The 14,959-nt window shown below is 38.2% G+C and overlaps 1 protein-coding gene across 1 annotated transcript in view; it reads left to right on the top strand.

Annotated features, from left to right (window-relative positions):
• LOC121387271 (low-density lipoprotein receptor-related protein 1-like) overlaps positions 1-14,959 on the top strand; it is a 340,401-nt gene that overhangs the window by 284,108 nt on the left and 41,334 nt on the right. The window contains exons 75-81 of the mRNA XM_041518296.1: positions 3,650-3,781; positions 6,230-6,346; positions 7,223-7,360; positions 9,434-9,528; positions 10,158-10,325; positions 11,676-11,863; positions 14,503-14,723. Of these exons, the coding sequence (XP_041374230.1) occupies positions 3,650-3,781; positions 6,230-6,346; positions 7,223-7,360; positions 9,434-9,528; positions 10,158-10,325; positions 11,676-11,863; positions 14,503-14,723 (1,059 nt within the window). The remainder of the gene's footprint in view (positions 1-3,649; positions 3,782-6,229; positions 6,347-7,222; positions 7,361-9,433; positions 9,529-10,157; positions 10,326-11,675; positions 11,864-14,502; positions 14,724-14,959) is intronic.

Here is a 14,959-nt window from a genome sequence, read left to right as displayed (position 1 = left end):
TACTACTAAGGTCAACGACAGTCACTTTTTGCACCCTTGTTTTGGCTTCGTACACATTAAATATAGCATATCTCACCGTAATTTCACTTGAAATCCATAGTTCGTAAATGGTACAATTTTTTAATTACAAGATTTTCTTAAAACACATTCAAGTGCATTAGTAATGTTCAAACAAAAACATTTCAATAGCAATTTGCCATTGGAATTTTTCCAACGTTCTTTAAATGGAAACATCATATACCCAGTTTATAGTTATTGTAAGGAGATGCGAAGTGAAGTCATTGGAATACTAACGTCATTCAAATTCAGAATGAACTGTATTATTACAATGCTTCACTACATTCAAATTCAGAATGAACTGTATTATTACAATGCTTCACTACATTCAAATTCAGAATGAACTGTATTATTACAATGCTTCACTACATTCAAATTCAGAATGAACTGTATTATTACAATGCTTCACTACATTCAAATTCAGAATGAACTGTATTATTACAATGCTTCACTACATTCAACTCAAAACTGGTCTGCAAACCGTGAACCCTGTCAAAATTCTGTACAAGTCGGTATGTTTTTATTTTTCATAATTTTGAACAAAATATTAAGTTTAATTAGTTTAAAAAGATGAAAGAAATAAAAAGTACCTTTTGTCAAATATATCATATCAAGACATTACTGTTGGATATGTTATATTTATTGTGTATGAAGCCAAAACAAGGGTGTGAAAAGTGACTGTCATCGACCTTAGTATCACTACTACCACTACCACTACCATGACCACCCACACACCCTATTGGCCTATTGATTTTTATTTTGCTACTATTACTATTAATACAACTACTAATGCTAGGACTATTACTCCTACTGCTACCACTACTATTACTATTAATACAACTACTAATGCTAGGACTATTACTCCTACTGCTACCACTACTATGACTTCTACCACTATTGCTACAACTACCACTATTGCTACAACTACCACTGTTGCTACAACTACCACTATTGCTACAACTACCACTGTTGCTACAACTACCACTATTGCTACAGCTACCACTATTGCTACAACTACCACTATTGCTACAACTACCACTATTGCTACAACTACCACTATTGCTACAGCTACCACTATTGCTACAACTACCACTATTGCTACAGCTACCACTATTGCTACAACTACCACTGTTGCTACAACTACCACTATTGCTACAACTACCACTATTGCTACAACTACCACTATTGCTACAGCTACCACTATTGCTACAACTACCACTGTTGCTACAGCTACCACTGTTGCTACAGCTACCACTATTGCTACAACTACCACTGTTGCTACAGCTACCACTGTTGCTACAACTACCACTATTGCTACAACTACCACTATTGCTACAGCTACCACTATTGCTACAACTACCACTGTTGCTACAACTACCACTATTGCTACAACTACCACTATTGCTACAACTACCACTATTGCTACAGCTACCACTATTGCTACAACTACCACTGTTGCTACAACTACCACTATTGCTACAACTACCACTATTGCTACAGCTACCACTGTTGCTACAACTACCACTATTGCTACAACTACCACTGTTGCTACAACTACCACTATTGCTACAACTACCACTATTGCTACAGCTACCACTGTTGCTACAGCTACCACTGTTGCTACAGCTACCACTATTGCTACAACTACCACTATTGCTACAACTACCACTGTTGCTACAGCTACCACTGTTGCTACAGCTACCACTGTTGCTACAGCTACCACTGTTGCTACAGCTACCACTGTTGCTACAGCTACCACTGTTGCTACAGCTACCACTGTTGCTACAACTACCACTGTTGCTACAACTACCACTATTGCTGCTGCGTTCACTGTGGTGACTCAATCTTCCTATCTGTTATGCTATGTAATATATTTGATCTTGTGGTTATTGTTTAAGGAGGTACTTAGAATAAGCATCTTGTAATAAGATGATGGTTCATATTATTGCTCATATTTATGACAATTTTAATTAGGTGTAAATATATACTGAACTATGATTTCGTTTACCGTACGTATTATATATTTGCCAGAAGAAAATTCTTCTGACTTTTTAGGAAAGCATCAACTTTTACAGAAATAACATTTTTATTATGATCACAGTTATGTCATAGAGGGTTTATATTGTACTGATGTCGAAGCAGTAAACATTGTGCACAAAATACATATACATATACACAAAATTCTTATGCCCAAATTAAGTACAAACATGCTAACCTTAAAGGAATGCTAAAGCAAAACTTTTGGACTGGTATGCATATTCAACGATACATAATGCACATTATTGCTTAATATCAACAAGTATAATCATATAGTTAATTAATAAAACGATTAAATGTGACGGCTATCATATATAACGGGCGTAGCCATTTTGTACCATCCCAGTGACGAGCTGGTGGTTACGTAATACCTAATGTGTCACGTCAGGAATTAGTCTTCGAACTGAAGAAACAAAACATACCTGATTTTTGCGGATGCATCACAATGTTCTGTAATAATATCCATCCCAGTAACACAGCAACGTGTATATGTGGTTTATTTTTCAATACAAAATAAACCACCATTGTCAAAGTGTTGAAATAACTGCATTATGTTTTGTATATAAATTAATCTACGTACTGAAATAATAGTTGGAGTGTTTACTTGGTTAATTGATCTTTTCTTTCCGTGGCCCGTACCTTTGGTTCTTGATTGGCAGGTGTGTATTTAGACAGTCCCCAGACACTGTGTCTAGACACACTAAAAAGACGTGCCTTTTTTATTAAGATCACAGGGTATTGTGTGATAACCTCAAATCGTAATAGACTTCACCAATCATCCTGCTGCTTTATTACTGTCAGTAATTCTGTAAAACCCTTGATTAAGTAGACTTTCCCATCTAAAATCACAAAACTGACCAATTACGTAGTCCCAAAGAAAAGAAAATTATCACTTGGGTATCGTGAGTGGTCGTTTTTGCATGAACGTATCCTACCAAATAGGTCTAATAATATGCATTTTTGCTTTTGATTTTTTAAAAGAAAAAAATACTATTAACTCCATTTCGTTATATTGATGCAAATTGAAATATATTTAGTTAAATAGTTTATTGTACTGTCAGGTCATTTGTGTTGTTTTACAAGTCAGGTTGATGAAAGCAAAGTGCCTTGTCGTAGATTAGAGCGTTTGTTTACACTGTGCATAATAGATAAGTTAGACAGAGCTGATGTCACTTCGCCCCAAGCTATACCACCGGACATCACAAAAATGAAAAAAAATGGCTGCCCCCAGTTAGCAGGAATAATAATGTTTTTTTATTAACTCTAAAATTATGCGTTTTTCATTTGTTAAAGTGTTAGTATGTGTTGGTGGTCCGTGTATGCATCTTTCCAACACATAAGGCTCTTGTTGGAGTTTAGTCTACCTTTAAAATTATTTGAAATGCATTTATGAATGTTCACATCCCGTCAGCAGCTATTACTAACATTACTGTACTAAAAAAGACCTTGTTGTGCTTAGAGGAGACCAAAACAAACATGTTGTGCCCAAATTAATGGGATCTAAAGCCCTGGGTTATAACGATTTTGTCACAAAAAGTTTGTTTGATTTTTTCAGGCCCTATTAAAGAGAAGTGTAACCATTATGACTTCAAGTGTACGACTGCTGGGCCGTGTATACCGATTGCGTTGGTGTGTGACAATGTGACCCACTGTTCTAATGGAGCTGATGAGAACACCACCATGTGTGGTAAGTAAATACACTACACAAACCAACCATAAAACCAATATAGGTGGCAGCTAGGTGCTCTTCACCCTCGGTCACTGGCTGCCTGTGTGGATGATAGGTTCAAAGTGTAGAGTAGAAGGAGCAACCAACTGAAGGTCTTGTCATAATACTCTGTGCTGGTATAGGGTGGGACATAGCCCAGTGGTAAAGTGCTCGCTTTATACATGGTCGGTCTGGGATCAATCCCCGTCAGTGGGCCCATTGGGCTATTTCTCATTCCGGCCAGTCAACCACGATTGGTATAACAAAGGCTGTGGTATATGCTATGCTGTCTTTGGGATGGTGCATATAAAAGATACCTTGCTACCAACAAAATGTAGCGGGTGGCATCATTAAACAAAAAAACCTGTTAACTTAACTGCTGGTATCTTCAGTTGGGCTAATTAATGACCACTAGAAATCAGTGATGTTGTTGGTTGACTGGTGGTGTCATGTACCCTAGTTCAAATCTCTGTTCCACAGTGGACTTTATCAATTTGAAGACTAGAATGTGGTGAGTTAAGCCCCAGTCACACTGACACGGTGTACAGCTACAGTGATCAACAGTGCTTGAAATCGGGGAGAACCGTGGGTAACCGTAGTGAGTCCGGCAACAAACCATAGATCACCATGGTTGTTTTAAGCTGTTTAAAACTTCCGTGGCTCACCATAGCTCGCCGCCAGTGAATGCATATCATAGTGTAACCTTAGTACCACCGTGCCTCACCGTAGCTCGCCGCCAGTGAATGCATATCATAGTGTAACCTTAGTACCACCGTGCCTCACCATAGCTCGCCGCCAGTGAATGCATATCATAGTGTAACCTTAGTACCACCGTGCCTCACCGTAGCTCGCCGCCAGTGAATGCATATCATAGTGTAACCTTAGTACCACCGTGCCTCACCATAGCTCGCCGCCAGTGAATGCATATCATAGTGTAACCTTAGTACCACCGTGCCTCACCGTAGCTCGCCGCCAGTGAATGCATATCATAGTGTAACCTTAGTACCACCGTGCCTCACCGTAGGACCACCGTAGACCCTTCCTTAGCCATCCGTGGTTCACCATGAGTGTCTACTCCTACGGTGACTTACAGTGACTTACGGCAGCAGTAAGGTGTCAAACCGTGGGTAACTGTGACAAACCGTAGCACCACCGGCATGGTCCTTGACGACGCCATAGTGGTCGCAGGCAGCGTTACGGTGCACTGTAGCCTACCGTGGGGAACTGTAGTGGGGTCCGTAGCAGTACAGTGGTCTTTAGTAGTGAAACCGTAGCCTACCGTGGGGGAACCATAGTGGGGTCCATAGCAATATCGTGGTCTTCCGTAGTGAAACCGTGGGTTACTGTGGCTTACCATGGCTCACTTAGCACCACCATGGCAGGCTGTGTTTTTGGACAAAATTGGAGCCAGAGCTACGGTTAGCTACGGTTCATAGCACCAGGATCTACCGTGGTATACCATGGAAATCACTGGGACAGTGTGACTGGGGCTTTACCGTCTAAGCTCATCCTAGAGTGATTCCCATGCCAATGCACAGGTAATTGAGATATACGGTCAGATACACCAAATTTCTTCTGCATCACAGATGTGGTTATGGTGTACATGTATACACTCCCAGTGTTTCTACCAGAAAGAAATTTTTGGGGGTGGCACTATGCAATTGAATATTTACAATGTTGACAGGGGGTATGATGGGGGGGGGGGGGGGGGGGCCTTCCACAGAAAGAATATGGGTTATGTTATTGGTTAGGTTTAATAAAATCATACAGTAATGACAAGTCATTAATTTTGTCAAAAGGTCAACGTAAAAAAATTAAATCTGCAAAACAATTTGGGTATGGCACCTTACCCATTTTACCCTCTGGCAGAAACCCTGACCCCTCCCACATGCAGGGTCAACTGGCACTTTAAACTTGCAGCCAGCACTGTTGCTGCTGATAGTGTATGATCACCACTGATAGTACTGTCCTGAATTTCACACTTTGGTGGGTTAGTTCAGTGTTTAGAGAAAGTCACTAGCCCTCACAGACATTTGGCTATAAGTGCCCTACGTATTACAGTTGATCATTTCCACCAGTCCAGACCACACAAATAAATCTCAAATATAGAGGTACAAACATGAAATTTGGCATAATGATTCTGTATACTATATAACAGCTATTTTAAGATCAGGACTCATCTTCAAGGTCATGTGTATAATGACCTTGGTGGCCATTTTGCATTTTACCATATGTGAAGCCTGTTTTTCTAATTGTTGTGTGTTACATAGCCTATCACTAGCTGTCCATCCCTTCATCCATCCATACATTCATTCATTGCTCCATATATTCATCCATCCATCCACATCCATCATCTATTCCTCCATCCATCCATCCATCCATCCATCCATTAAATGTTCCTTCATTCTCTTTTGTTTGTTCTGTCAGATCTGTACCGTTTGAATTGTTCTGTTAACCATGGTGGATGTGAACAGAAATGTACTCCGCATGGATGTCGTTGTGAGCCAGGCTTTGAGCTCATGCAAGACGGATTTGCCTGTAAAGGTATGAACAGTGTTTTAAATTAAAGAAAAACCCACAAAAAAAACCCACTACAATATACAGAAATGGAAGTACTCAAGATTTGTTTGGATTATCAAATTTTAGTATATCCACCAAAAAATTATTTTTATATTTTGTTTGATGAAAATGTTTGCAAAGTTTTCTGATTTTTTGTGCATGTCATTTTCATCTCTGAATAGTGACTGTCATAGTAGAGATAGGGGCAGCTTATTTTATGTAATAATTATAATAAATAATAATCGTGCCTCAAGTAAAATTTGATGTATAGATTTTCGAAGCTGATTAATATTCATGAGGTTGAACATGTAAGAATAAGTATTTTTGTTGCATTCCACCGTTAATTACTCCATGCAGTTTAATACAGTTAGAATATATTCTGTGAAAAATACAACACTGTCGAGAGGCTCTTGTGATTACTAGTTATAGGGAGTGCTCTCCCTTGACACGTTCCTTACAAACAGGTTGACCACGAACGTTTTCAGTTAGCCACCTTCATGCCAGAGCACTGCCTTGTGTTGCTTTTATACAAGTGGCAGTGTTTATAGTAGTATTAAATACAGCAAGTGACTTCAAAATACTACAGTGGTAAACTTGCTTACAATCAAAGAAACATTTCAAAAGGCAAATCAGAACTTTGTATTATATTGTTAATGAGGAAATGCTTTTACAATGAATAACATTGTTTAGACCAGTCTAAAGATTAGTCATGATAGAATAAGCCATACATGTATATCACTAATATTTTCCAGCTGCTTTTTATTTCTGTTTTATCCTGTTGTAAATAGACACCAGGCTAAGGAAACACGTCATCAGTTGTTCACTGTTGTGCCCAATGTTAAATCTGTGTGTGTTTTTCAGCCATCAACCCGTGTCGACAGTGGGGCGTCTGCTCACAGAAGTGTTCCCATGACAATCAGCATGCAGTTAGCTGTTACTGCGAAAAAGGATTTAAAAGTGCACCCAGTTTTAAAAAGCGTGATTCGTGTGTAGCTGTAGGTAAGGTAACCAAGTAGCAACCTGAGAATTCTATAGATTTAGTAATTTTAAAAAAAATGTTGGGAGATAATCCATCTATTTTTTTTTTTCTGCTCGGTTCTTGGTTTAAGCTACATAAAACAAATTATTATCCCAGTGGCCATTCATAACTGGGGAAATGAAAGACATGTTTCTCATATACACTGATGTTACAAACAATACTATTGGATGATTTGGTGCTTATAAACCAATGACTTTGTCAGTACTAAGGGGCGGGACGTAGCTCAGTGGTACAGCGCTCGCCTGATGGGCCCATTGGGCTATTTCTCGTTCCAGCCAGTGCTCCACAACTGGTGTAACAAAGGCCGTGCTATGTACTATCCTGTCTGTGGGACAGTGCATATAAAAGATCCCTTGCTGTTAATCGAAAAGAGTAGCCCATGAAGTGGTGACAGCAGGTTTTCTCTCTCAATATCTGTGTGGTCCTTAACCATATGTCTGACGCCATATAACCGTAAATAAAATGTGTTGAGTGCATCATTAAATAAAACATTTCCTTCTTGTCAGTACTAAGTATGACGTCATCAGGATTTGGCAAACATACACAAGGATGTCATGTAGTTTCAAGAGTTTGCATTTACACTTCTCAGTTTTTAATGTTAAATTTGTAATAAAATGCTATAATTTCAGTTCTAAGTTATCTATGATTTTAGAGAAAAACAATAGCTGAGGTACCGTATATTGCCGTGTATTAGCCAAATTCTTGGTTTGATCTTAAATATCAAGTACAAAATCGTCGGCCTCAATAATTTCCAAGTATTTCAATAATACTGTCAACAAGTAGACTTGTGCTTTTCTTTTTCATTATATTTTTTTCCCCTTTAATTATTACAGACACAGTAATCGTTATCGCAATGCTAACGTCTTCCATAATGTGCAAAAATAATTCAGCACCAATAAATCATAACAGGAAAATAAACAATTCACTGTAACAACATATTACTGCACATAAGTAATTAAATAACTCACTGGACAGCAAATAATAAGCTCATTATAAGGCATGTTTAATCCCCGTCCACCCCCCCCCCCCCCCCCCCCCCCCCCACATACACACACAGAAACAAATGATTCTGTGGTCCATGGCTGTTGTTCACAATGGTGCAAGTGGAAAAATTGTGTGTTCCAATCAAAGAAGAGCTTATAAAATGATATAGACAGAGGTGTCAGTGAAAGACTGGTCCTATCAAACAAAGATGGTGGACAGTTGGAAAGAACACGTTTTTAAGATTGAAATGACAATAAAACAAGTAATTTTTATTATTATTCATTAAACTATTAATGCATAGAAGAACAAAAAACTACATAATACTGGATGATGGGGTGTTTTATTTATACTATGCACAAATTATTGTTACATAAGCTGTAAAAGCCTGTATGGATCTGATTAAATTGTGTAAGTTGCTGTCAGGACTGTTTTCGATCTGAATTTTATGCACCAGTTTGTTGCCCCCGTGTATAAGCCGACTCTTCTTTTGGAAAGTATTTCTAGACTTCAAAAGTCGGCTAAGACACAGCAATATATGGTAATATATGGAATAACAAACTTGACTTTATATGTCTCATGAAATAATTTTATTTTGTCACTCGCTTAAGTGCATGACAAGTGAAAATGATTTCATTCGGGATATAACTTTGATAATAAATGGTAACTTATTCATTATAGGGGGCCTACTCTATTTTGCCAATACATCTTTTGCCAGTACACTAAACAGCTAGTAAGATTTACAAATGGCATGCAAATTTCAAATTAGCTTTCTGGCAAATTGGTAATGAAATGTATTTTCAAATTAGCTTTCTGACAAATTAGTAATGAAATGTATTTTCAGATTAGCTTTCTGACAAATTAGTAATGAAATTTATTTTTAAATTAGCTTTCTGACAAATTAGTAATGAAATATTTTTGCCATGTTCAACTTAATTAACATTTGGTGATTTGGTGACTGACAGGCTTAGACCGTGACTGTCTGTTGCCTCACTAGAGGTTGAGATGGTGACGGAGGAAGTGTGTCACGACTGGTTTCTTCTTGTTTTTAGGTGATGCTCCACGCTTCCTGGTTGCTGAAGAATCTCTCGTGCTGACCGTCTCCATGTCTCGGAGTAGCGACGGGAATCTCAGCAAGCCACTTCCTGTAAACACACTAACTACACTAGTCATAAATAGGGGTGGAACGTAGCTCAGTGGTAAAGCAATCACTTGGTGCGCAGTCGGGGTGGGATCGATCCCTGTCATTGGGCCCATTGGGCTTTTTCTTGTCCGAGCCAGAACACCATGACTGGTATATCAAAGGCTGTGGTATGTGCTATCCTGTCTGTGGGATGGTGCATATAAAAGAGCCCTTGCTACTAATGGAAAAAAAAAGGTAGTGGGTTTTCTCTTTAAGACTATGTCAAAATTACAAAAAAAATTGACATTCAGTAGCTGATGAATTATAAATTAATGTGCTCTAGTGGTGTCGTTAAACAATACAAAATTTTCATTGATAATTAGTCATCTAAAACCACTGTCTCAAGTAGATTTTCAATATTTAACTATTCTCCAATGTTTGTGCTTATGTTTATTCATTTTATGTTTGGGGTTTTTTTTCTTTCGTTTTTTAAAATTATTATTAAGAAGGAGAATTTGTAGACTCCAAAAGCCACAAAAAACAACAACAACAAAAAACAACTGAGAAGTAAGTGAGGGTGAGAATAATGTGTCTGGTTACAATATATATACATAGGTGGAGCTTCGTTCAATTGATTATAATGTATCTTACAGGGTTATTCCGAGGAAAATGATATACATGTGGTTGCTATGGACGTTGATACAACTGGTGATGAATGGATTGTATTCATGGTAGTGGAGAACAATGGGATCTGGTCTGTGAGAAAGGAAAACATTGTCCCGAAAACTGAAAAACGATCTCGAAGAGATGCCGACACCAGCGTGAGTATATGATTTAGCTTACTTGTGATGTTTAACTGAGACCAGTGTGAGTATGTTATTTAGCTTACTTGTGATGTTTAACTGAGACCAGTGTGAGTATGTTATTTAGCTTACTTGTGATGTTTAACTGAGACCAGTGTGAGTATGTTATTTAGCTTACTTGTGATGTTTAACTGAGACCAGTGTGAGTATGTTATTTAGCTTACTTGTGATGTTTAACTGAGTCCAGTGTGAGTATGTTATTTAGCTTACTTGTGATGTTTAACTGAGACCACTGTGAGTATGTTATTTAGCTTACTTGTGATGTTTAACTGAGACCAGTGTGAGTATGTTATTTAGCTTATTTGTGATGTAAATTCAGCTGACACCACCGTGAGTATGTGATTTAGCTTATTTTTGATATTCAGCTGAGACCAGTGTGAGTATGTTATTTAGCTTACTTGTGATGTTTAACTGAGACCACTGTGAGTATGTTATTTAGCTTACTTGTGATGTTTAACTGACACCAGTGTGAGTATGTTATTTAACTTATTTGTGATATTCAGCTGATGCCACCTTGAATATATGATTTAACTTATTTGTGATATTCAGCTGACACCAGTGTGAGTCTGATATTTAACTTATTTGTGATATTCAGCTGACACCAGTGTTAGTATATGATGTAGCTTATTTTGATGTCGATTCCCTGTCAGTGGGCCCATTGGGCTATTTCTCGCTCCAGCCAGTGCACCACAACTGGTACATCAAAGGCCGTGGTATGTGCTATCCTGTCTATGGGATGGTGCATATAAAAGATCCCTTGCTGCTAATCGAAAAGAGTAGCCCATGAAGTGGCGACAGCGTGTTTCCTCCCTCAATATCTGTGTGGTCCTTAACCATATGTCCGACGCCATATAACTAAATGAAATGTGTTGAGTGCATCATTAAATAAAACATTTCCTTCCTTATTTTGATGTATAATGGGGAAGCAGCAGATTTCAGGATTAATCCACCTTAGAAAAACTCTTGAACTTTTGCCATCTAATTCCGTAACCTGTCTTTCGAGTTGGTTAATATCCTCTCTTACCTATGTCATTGCACATGCTTATTCCATTTTCTTCCATTCCCATCCCTTCCATTCCCTTCCATTCTGTTCCAATCCATTGCGGTCGCTTTTCCTCTATGCTATTTGTTTTTTGCCCATTTTTCTTCTCCCCCTCCCACCCCCCCACCCCCCCTTCTCACTCTTTCCCTTGGTTGTAGTATACATGTATATGAATGGACTTAGATGGTGTAAATGTATAAGCAAGTGTTTTATAACTTGGACACCAAATTAACACACAGAACTATCTGTGTTGCTGTTTGTTTCAGGAAAGTCTTTGGTTTGGTCACCAGAAGATCAAGAGTCTGGCGCTGGACTGGGTGCTGCATCGGATCTACTGGATGGATGCCACTACCAAGTCTATCCAGCTGAGAAACTACGACGGCAAACAGCACATGCACATAGTAGAGGGGGACATGAACAGTCCCAACTCTGTAGCTGTCGATCCGGAATCAGGGTGATCACTTTGAGTCACTAGTAGATTATTTTATCCCACAATCACTGTATACATTGGCAAGATATGATGAATAGATTAATCTCTATATTTTCGGTCACTGACCAAAAATATAGGTCACGTGACATAAGCCCGACTCGACTCGTGTATTTCAGAGTAGATTTTCAATAAACATACTCTTTAAATCATTTGTTGAAGTACAGTAAATACTAATAACTTTTAGTTTTACTATAACAATACAGAACTTGTATATTTATTTATGAATTAGAGTTTAGAAGCGCTTTTATAATGTGACAGAATGTAGCTAGCATCTTACAAATAATGACGTCATGTATCTTGCATGACGTCATATGGAAAAAACCTTCCTAGGTTGACAATACTCTATTTGCGCACACAAAACTTGAATAAATAATGATTTTCTGAATATTCCTGTAGGATTGCAGGATAAAAGAAATAACTGATTAATTACTGTCTTAAGATATCGGCTTTATCCTTCCCAGGGTAAAGCTGATATCTTAAAGGTAGACTAAACTCAAACAAGAGCCTTATGTGTTGGAAAGATGCATACCCGGACCACCAACACATACTGACACTTTAACAAATGAAAAACGCGTAATTTTAGAATTAATAAAAAATCATGATTATTCCTGCTAACTGGGGGCAGCCATTTTGTTTAGTTTTTGTGACGTCCGGTGGTATAGCCTGGGGCGAAGTGATGTCAGCTCCATCTAACTTCTCTATTATGCACAGTGTAAACAAACGCTCTAATTTACGACAAGGCACTTCGCTTTCATCAACCTGACTTGTAAAACAACACAAATGACTTGATAGTGTCTAGGGACCTAAATATACACCTGCCAATCAAGAACCACAGGTACAGGCCACGGAAAGAAAAGAAAACACTCCGACTATTATTTCAGTACGTGGGTTAATTTATATACAAAACATAATACTGTTATTTCAACACTTTGACAATGGTGGTTTATTTTGTATTGAAAAAACCCCTCATATACACGTTGCTGTGTTACTGGGATGATTGTTATTACAGAACATTGCGATGCATCCGCAAAAATCAGGTATGTTTTGTTTCTTCAGTTCGAAGACTAATTCCTGACGTGACACGTTAGGTATTACATAACCACCAGCTCGCCAGAGGGTGTATTCACTGGGATGGTACAAAATGGCTGCACCCATTATATATAATAGCCGTCACATTTAGCCGTTTTAGTAATTAACTATACGATAATACTTGTTGATATTAAGCAGTAATGTGCATTATGTATCGTTGAATATGCATACCAGTCCAAAAGCCTTGCTTTAGCATTCCTTTAAGACAGTAACCAGTTATTTCTTATTTACATATATTCTAGAAGAACACATCTATAGCAGAGATGCCAACCATCCAGATTTGACGGAATTATCCAGAATTGGTTTAAATTAAACATTACGAAACCAAATGAAAACATTCTGAAAAAAATACTAAATGGGTCTTAAAAATTTTGGTGGGAACATTTCAAACAAACACAGACATTAACGTGTCCCATGGTGGTCAAGATGATTGCCGACTAAGTTTTTCTGATTTGCTGAAGAAGGCCAAGTCAGCAACATACCGATCGTTGGGGAAGTACAGTCGACAAAACCATTAGGGCATGCCACAATCATTTTTATTACACTTTGTGTGTAAGTAAAAGTACTTATGTGTCAGAATTCGTCTCATTTAAAGTAATTATCGAGTTAAAATATGCAGTTGTCATCTTAGGATTTAGTTTATATGTAGTGGGACAGAATTTTAAAGATTCCTGAAAAAACTATCATGTTCCTGAAAATGGCTTTTAAGATTCCTGTCAACTGTTTCAAGGAGTTAGCATCTCTGCTATAGCTGTCAACTCAGATTAATGATATTCACTTGAGTCACTAGTAGATTATTTTATGTATATTCTAGACAGTCTACGCATCTGTAGCTGTCAACTCAGATTAACGATATTCACTTGAGTCACTAGTAGATTATTTTATGTATATTCTAGACAGTCTACGCATTTGTAGCTGTCAACTCAGATTAACGATATTCACTTGTGTCACTAGTAGATTATTTTATGTATATTCTAGATAGTCTACGCATCTGTAGCTGTCAACTCAGATTAACGATATTCACTTGTGTCACTAGTAGATTATTTTATGTATATTCTAGATAGTCTACGCATCTGTAGCTGTTAACTGATTCTGGATAATAACTTTGAGACATTAGTAGATTATTTTATGTATATTCTAGAAAGAGAATACATCTGTAGCTGTCAACGTAGATTCATGATGATCACTTTAGATTAGTAGATCAGTTTATGTGTAGTGTAGCCAAAATTAAATTTATACTTGTTAAGAGAACCTATATATATATTTTTTTTTTTTCAACTTATTTTCGAGCTTATCCAATTAAGGTTCAAGCACGCTGTCCTGGGCATACACTTCAGCTGTCTGGGTTGTCTGTCCAGGACAATGGATTAGTTGTTAGTTGCTTAGTGGTTAGTGAGAGAGAAGAGGGTATCCATTGAGCCCTTAAGAACTCGCTCTGGGTTGGAGCCAGTACTGGGTTGCGAACCCTGTACCTATTAACCTAATAAACATATTTGCTGTTTTTCCCTGTGTAGTAAACTGTTTTGGACGGACCAGGGCCTTCCACCGAAGATAGAGAGTGCCAACCTGGATGGATTGAACCGGACCCTGCTGGTGACCACCGAGCTCATGTGGCCCAATGGGATTGTCGTCGATCATGCCAATGGCTGGGTGTACTGGTGCGATACAAAGAAGTACACCATTGAGACGATGGATCTCTATGGCAACGGGAGGCGAATCGTGCAGAGGTTTCCATGTGAGTAGACACTCATTGTCAAACAACATAGAGGGCGGGACGTAGCCCAGTGGTAAAGCGTTCACTTGATGCGTGGTCGGTCTAGGGTTGATCTCCATCGGTGGGCCAATTGAGCTGTTTCTTATTACAGTAAGTGCACCACAACTGGTATATCAAAGGCTGTGGCCGTGGAATGGTGCATTCTTATTCTGCAACCACTGTTTCTATTGGTCGATTATGATGACCAATTAAAGCAA

The sequence above is a fragment of the Gigantopelta aegis genome, chromosome 13, assembly GCF_016097555.1.
Source record: "Gigantopelta aegis isolate Gae_Host chromosome 13, Gae_host_genome, whole genome shotgun sequence".
In the NCBI taxonomy this organism is placed as follows: Eukaryota; Metazoa; Mollusca; class Gastropoda; order Neomphalida; family Peltospiridae; genus Gigantopelta; species Gigantopelta aegis.
The sequence above is the reverse complement of the archived record's forward strand: the minus strand, read 5'-3'. Positions and strand labels throughout refer to the sequence as shown.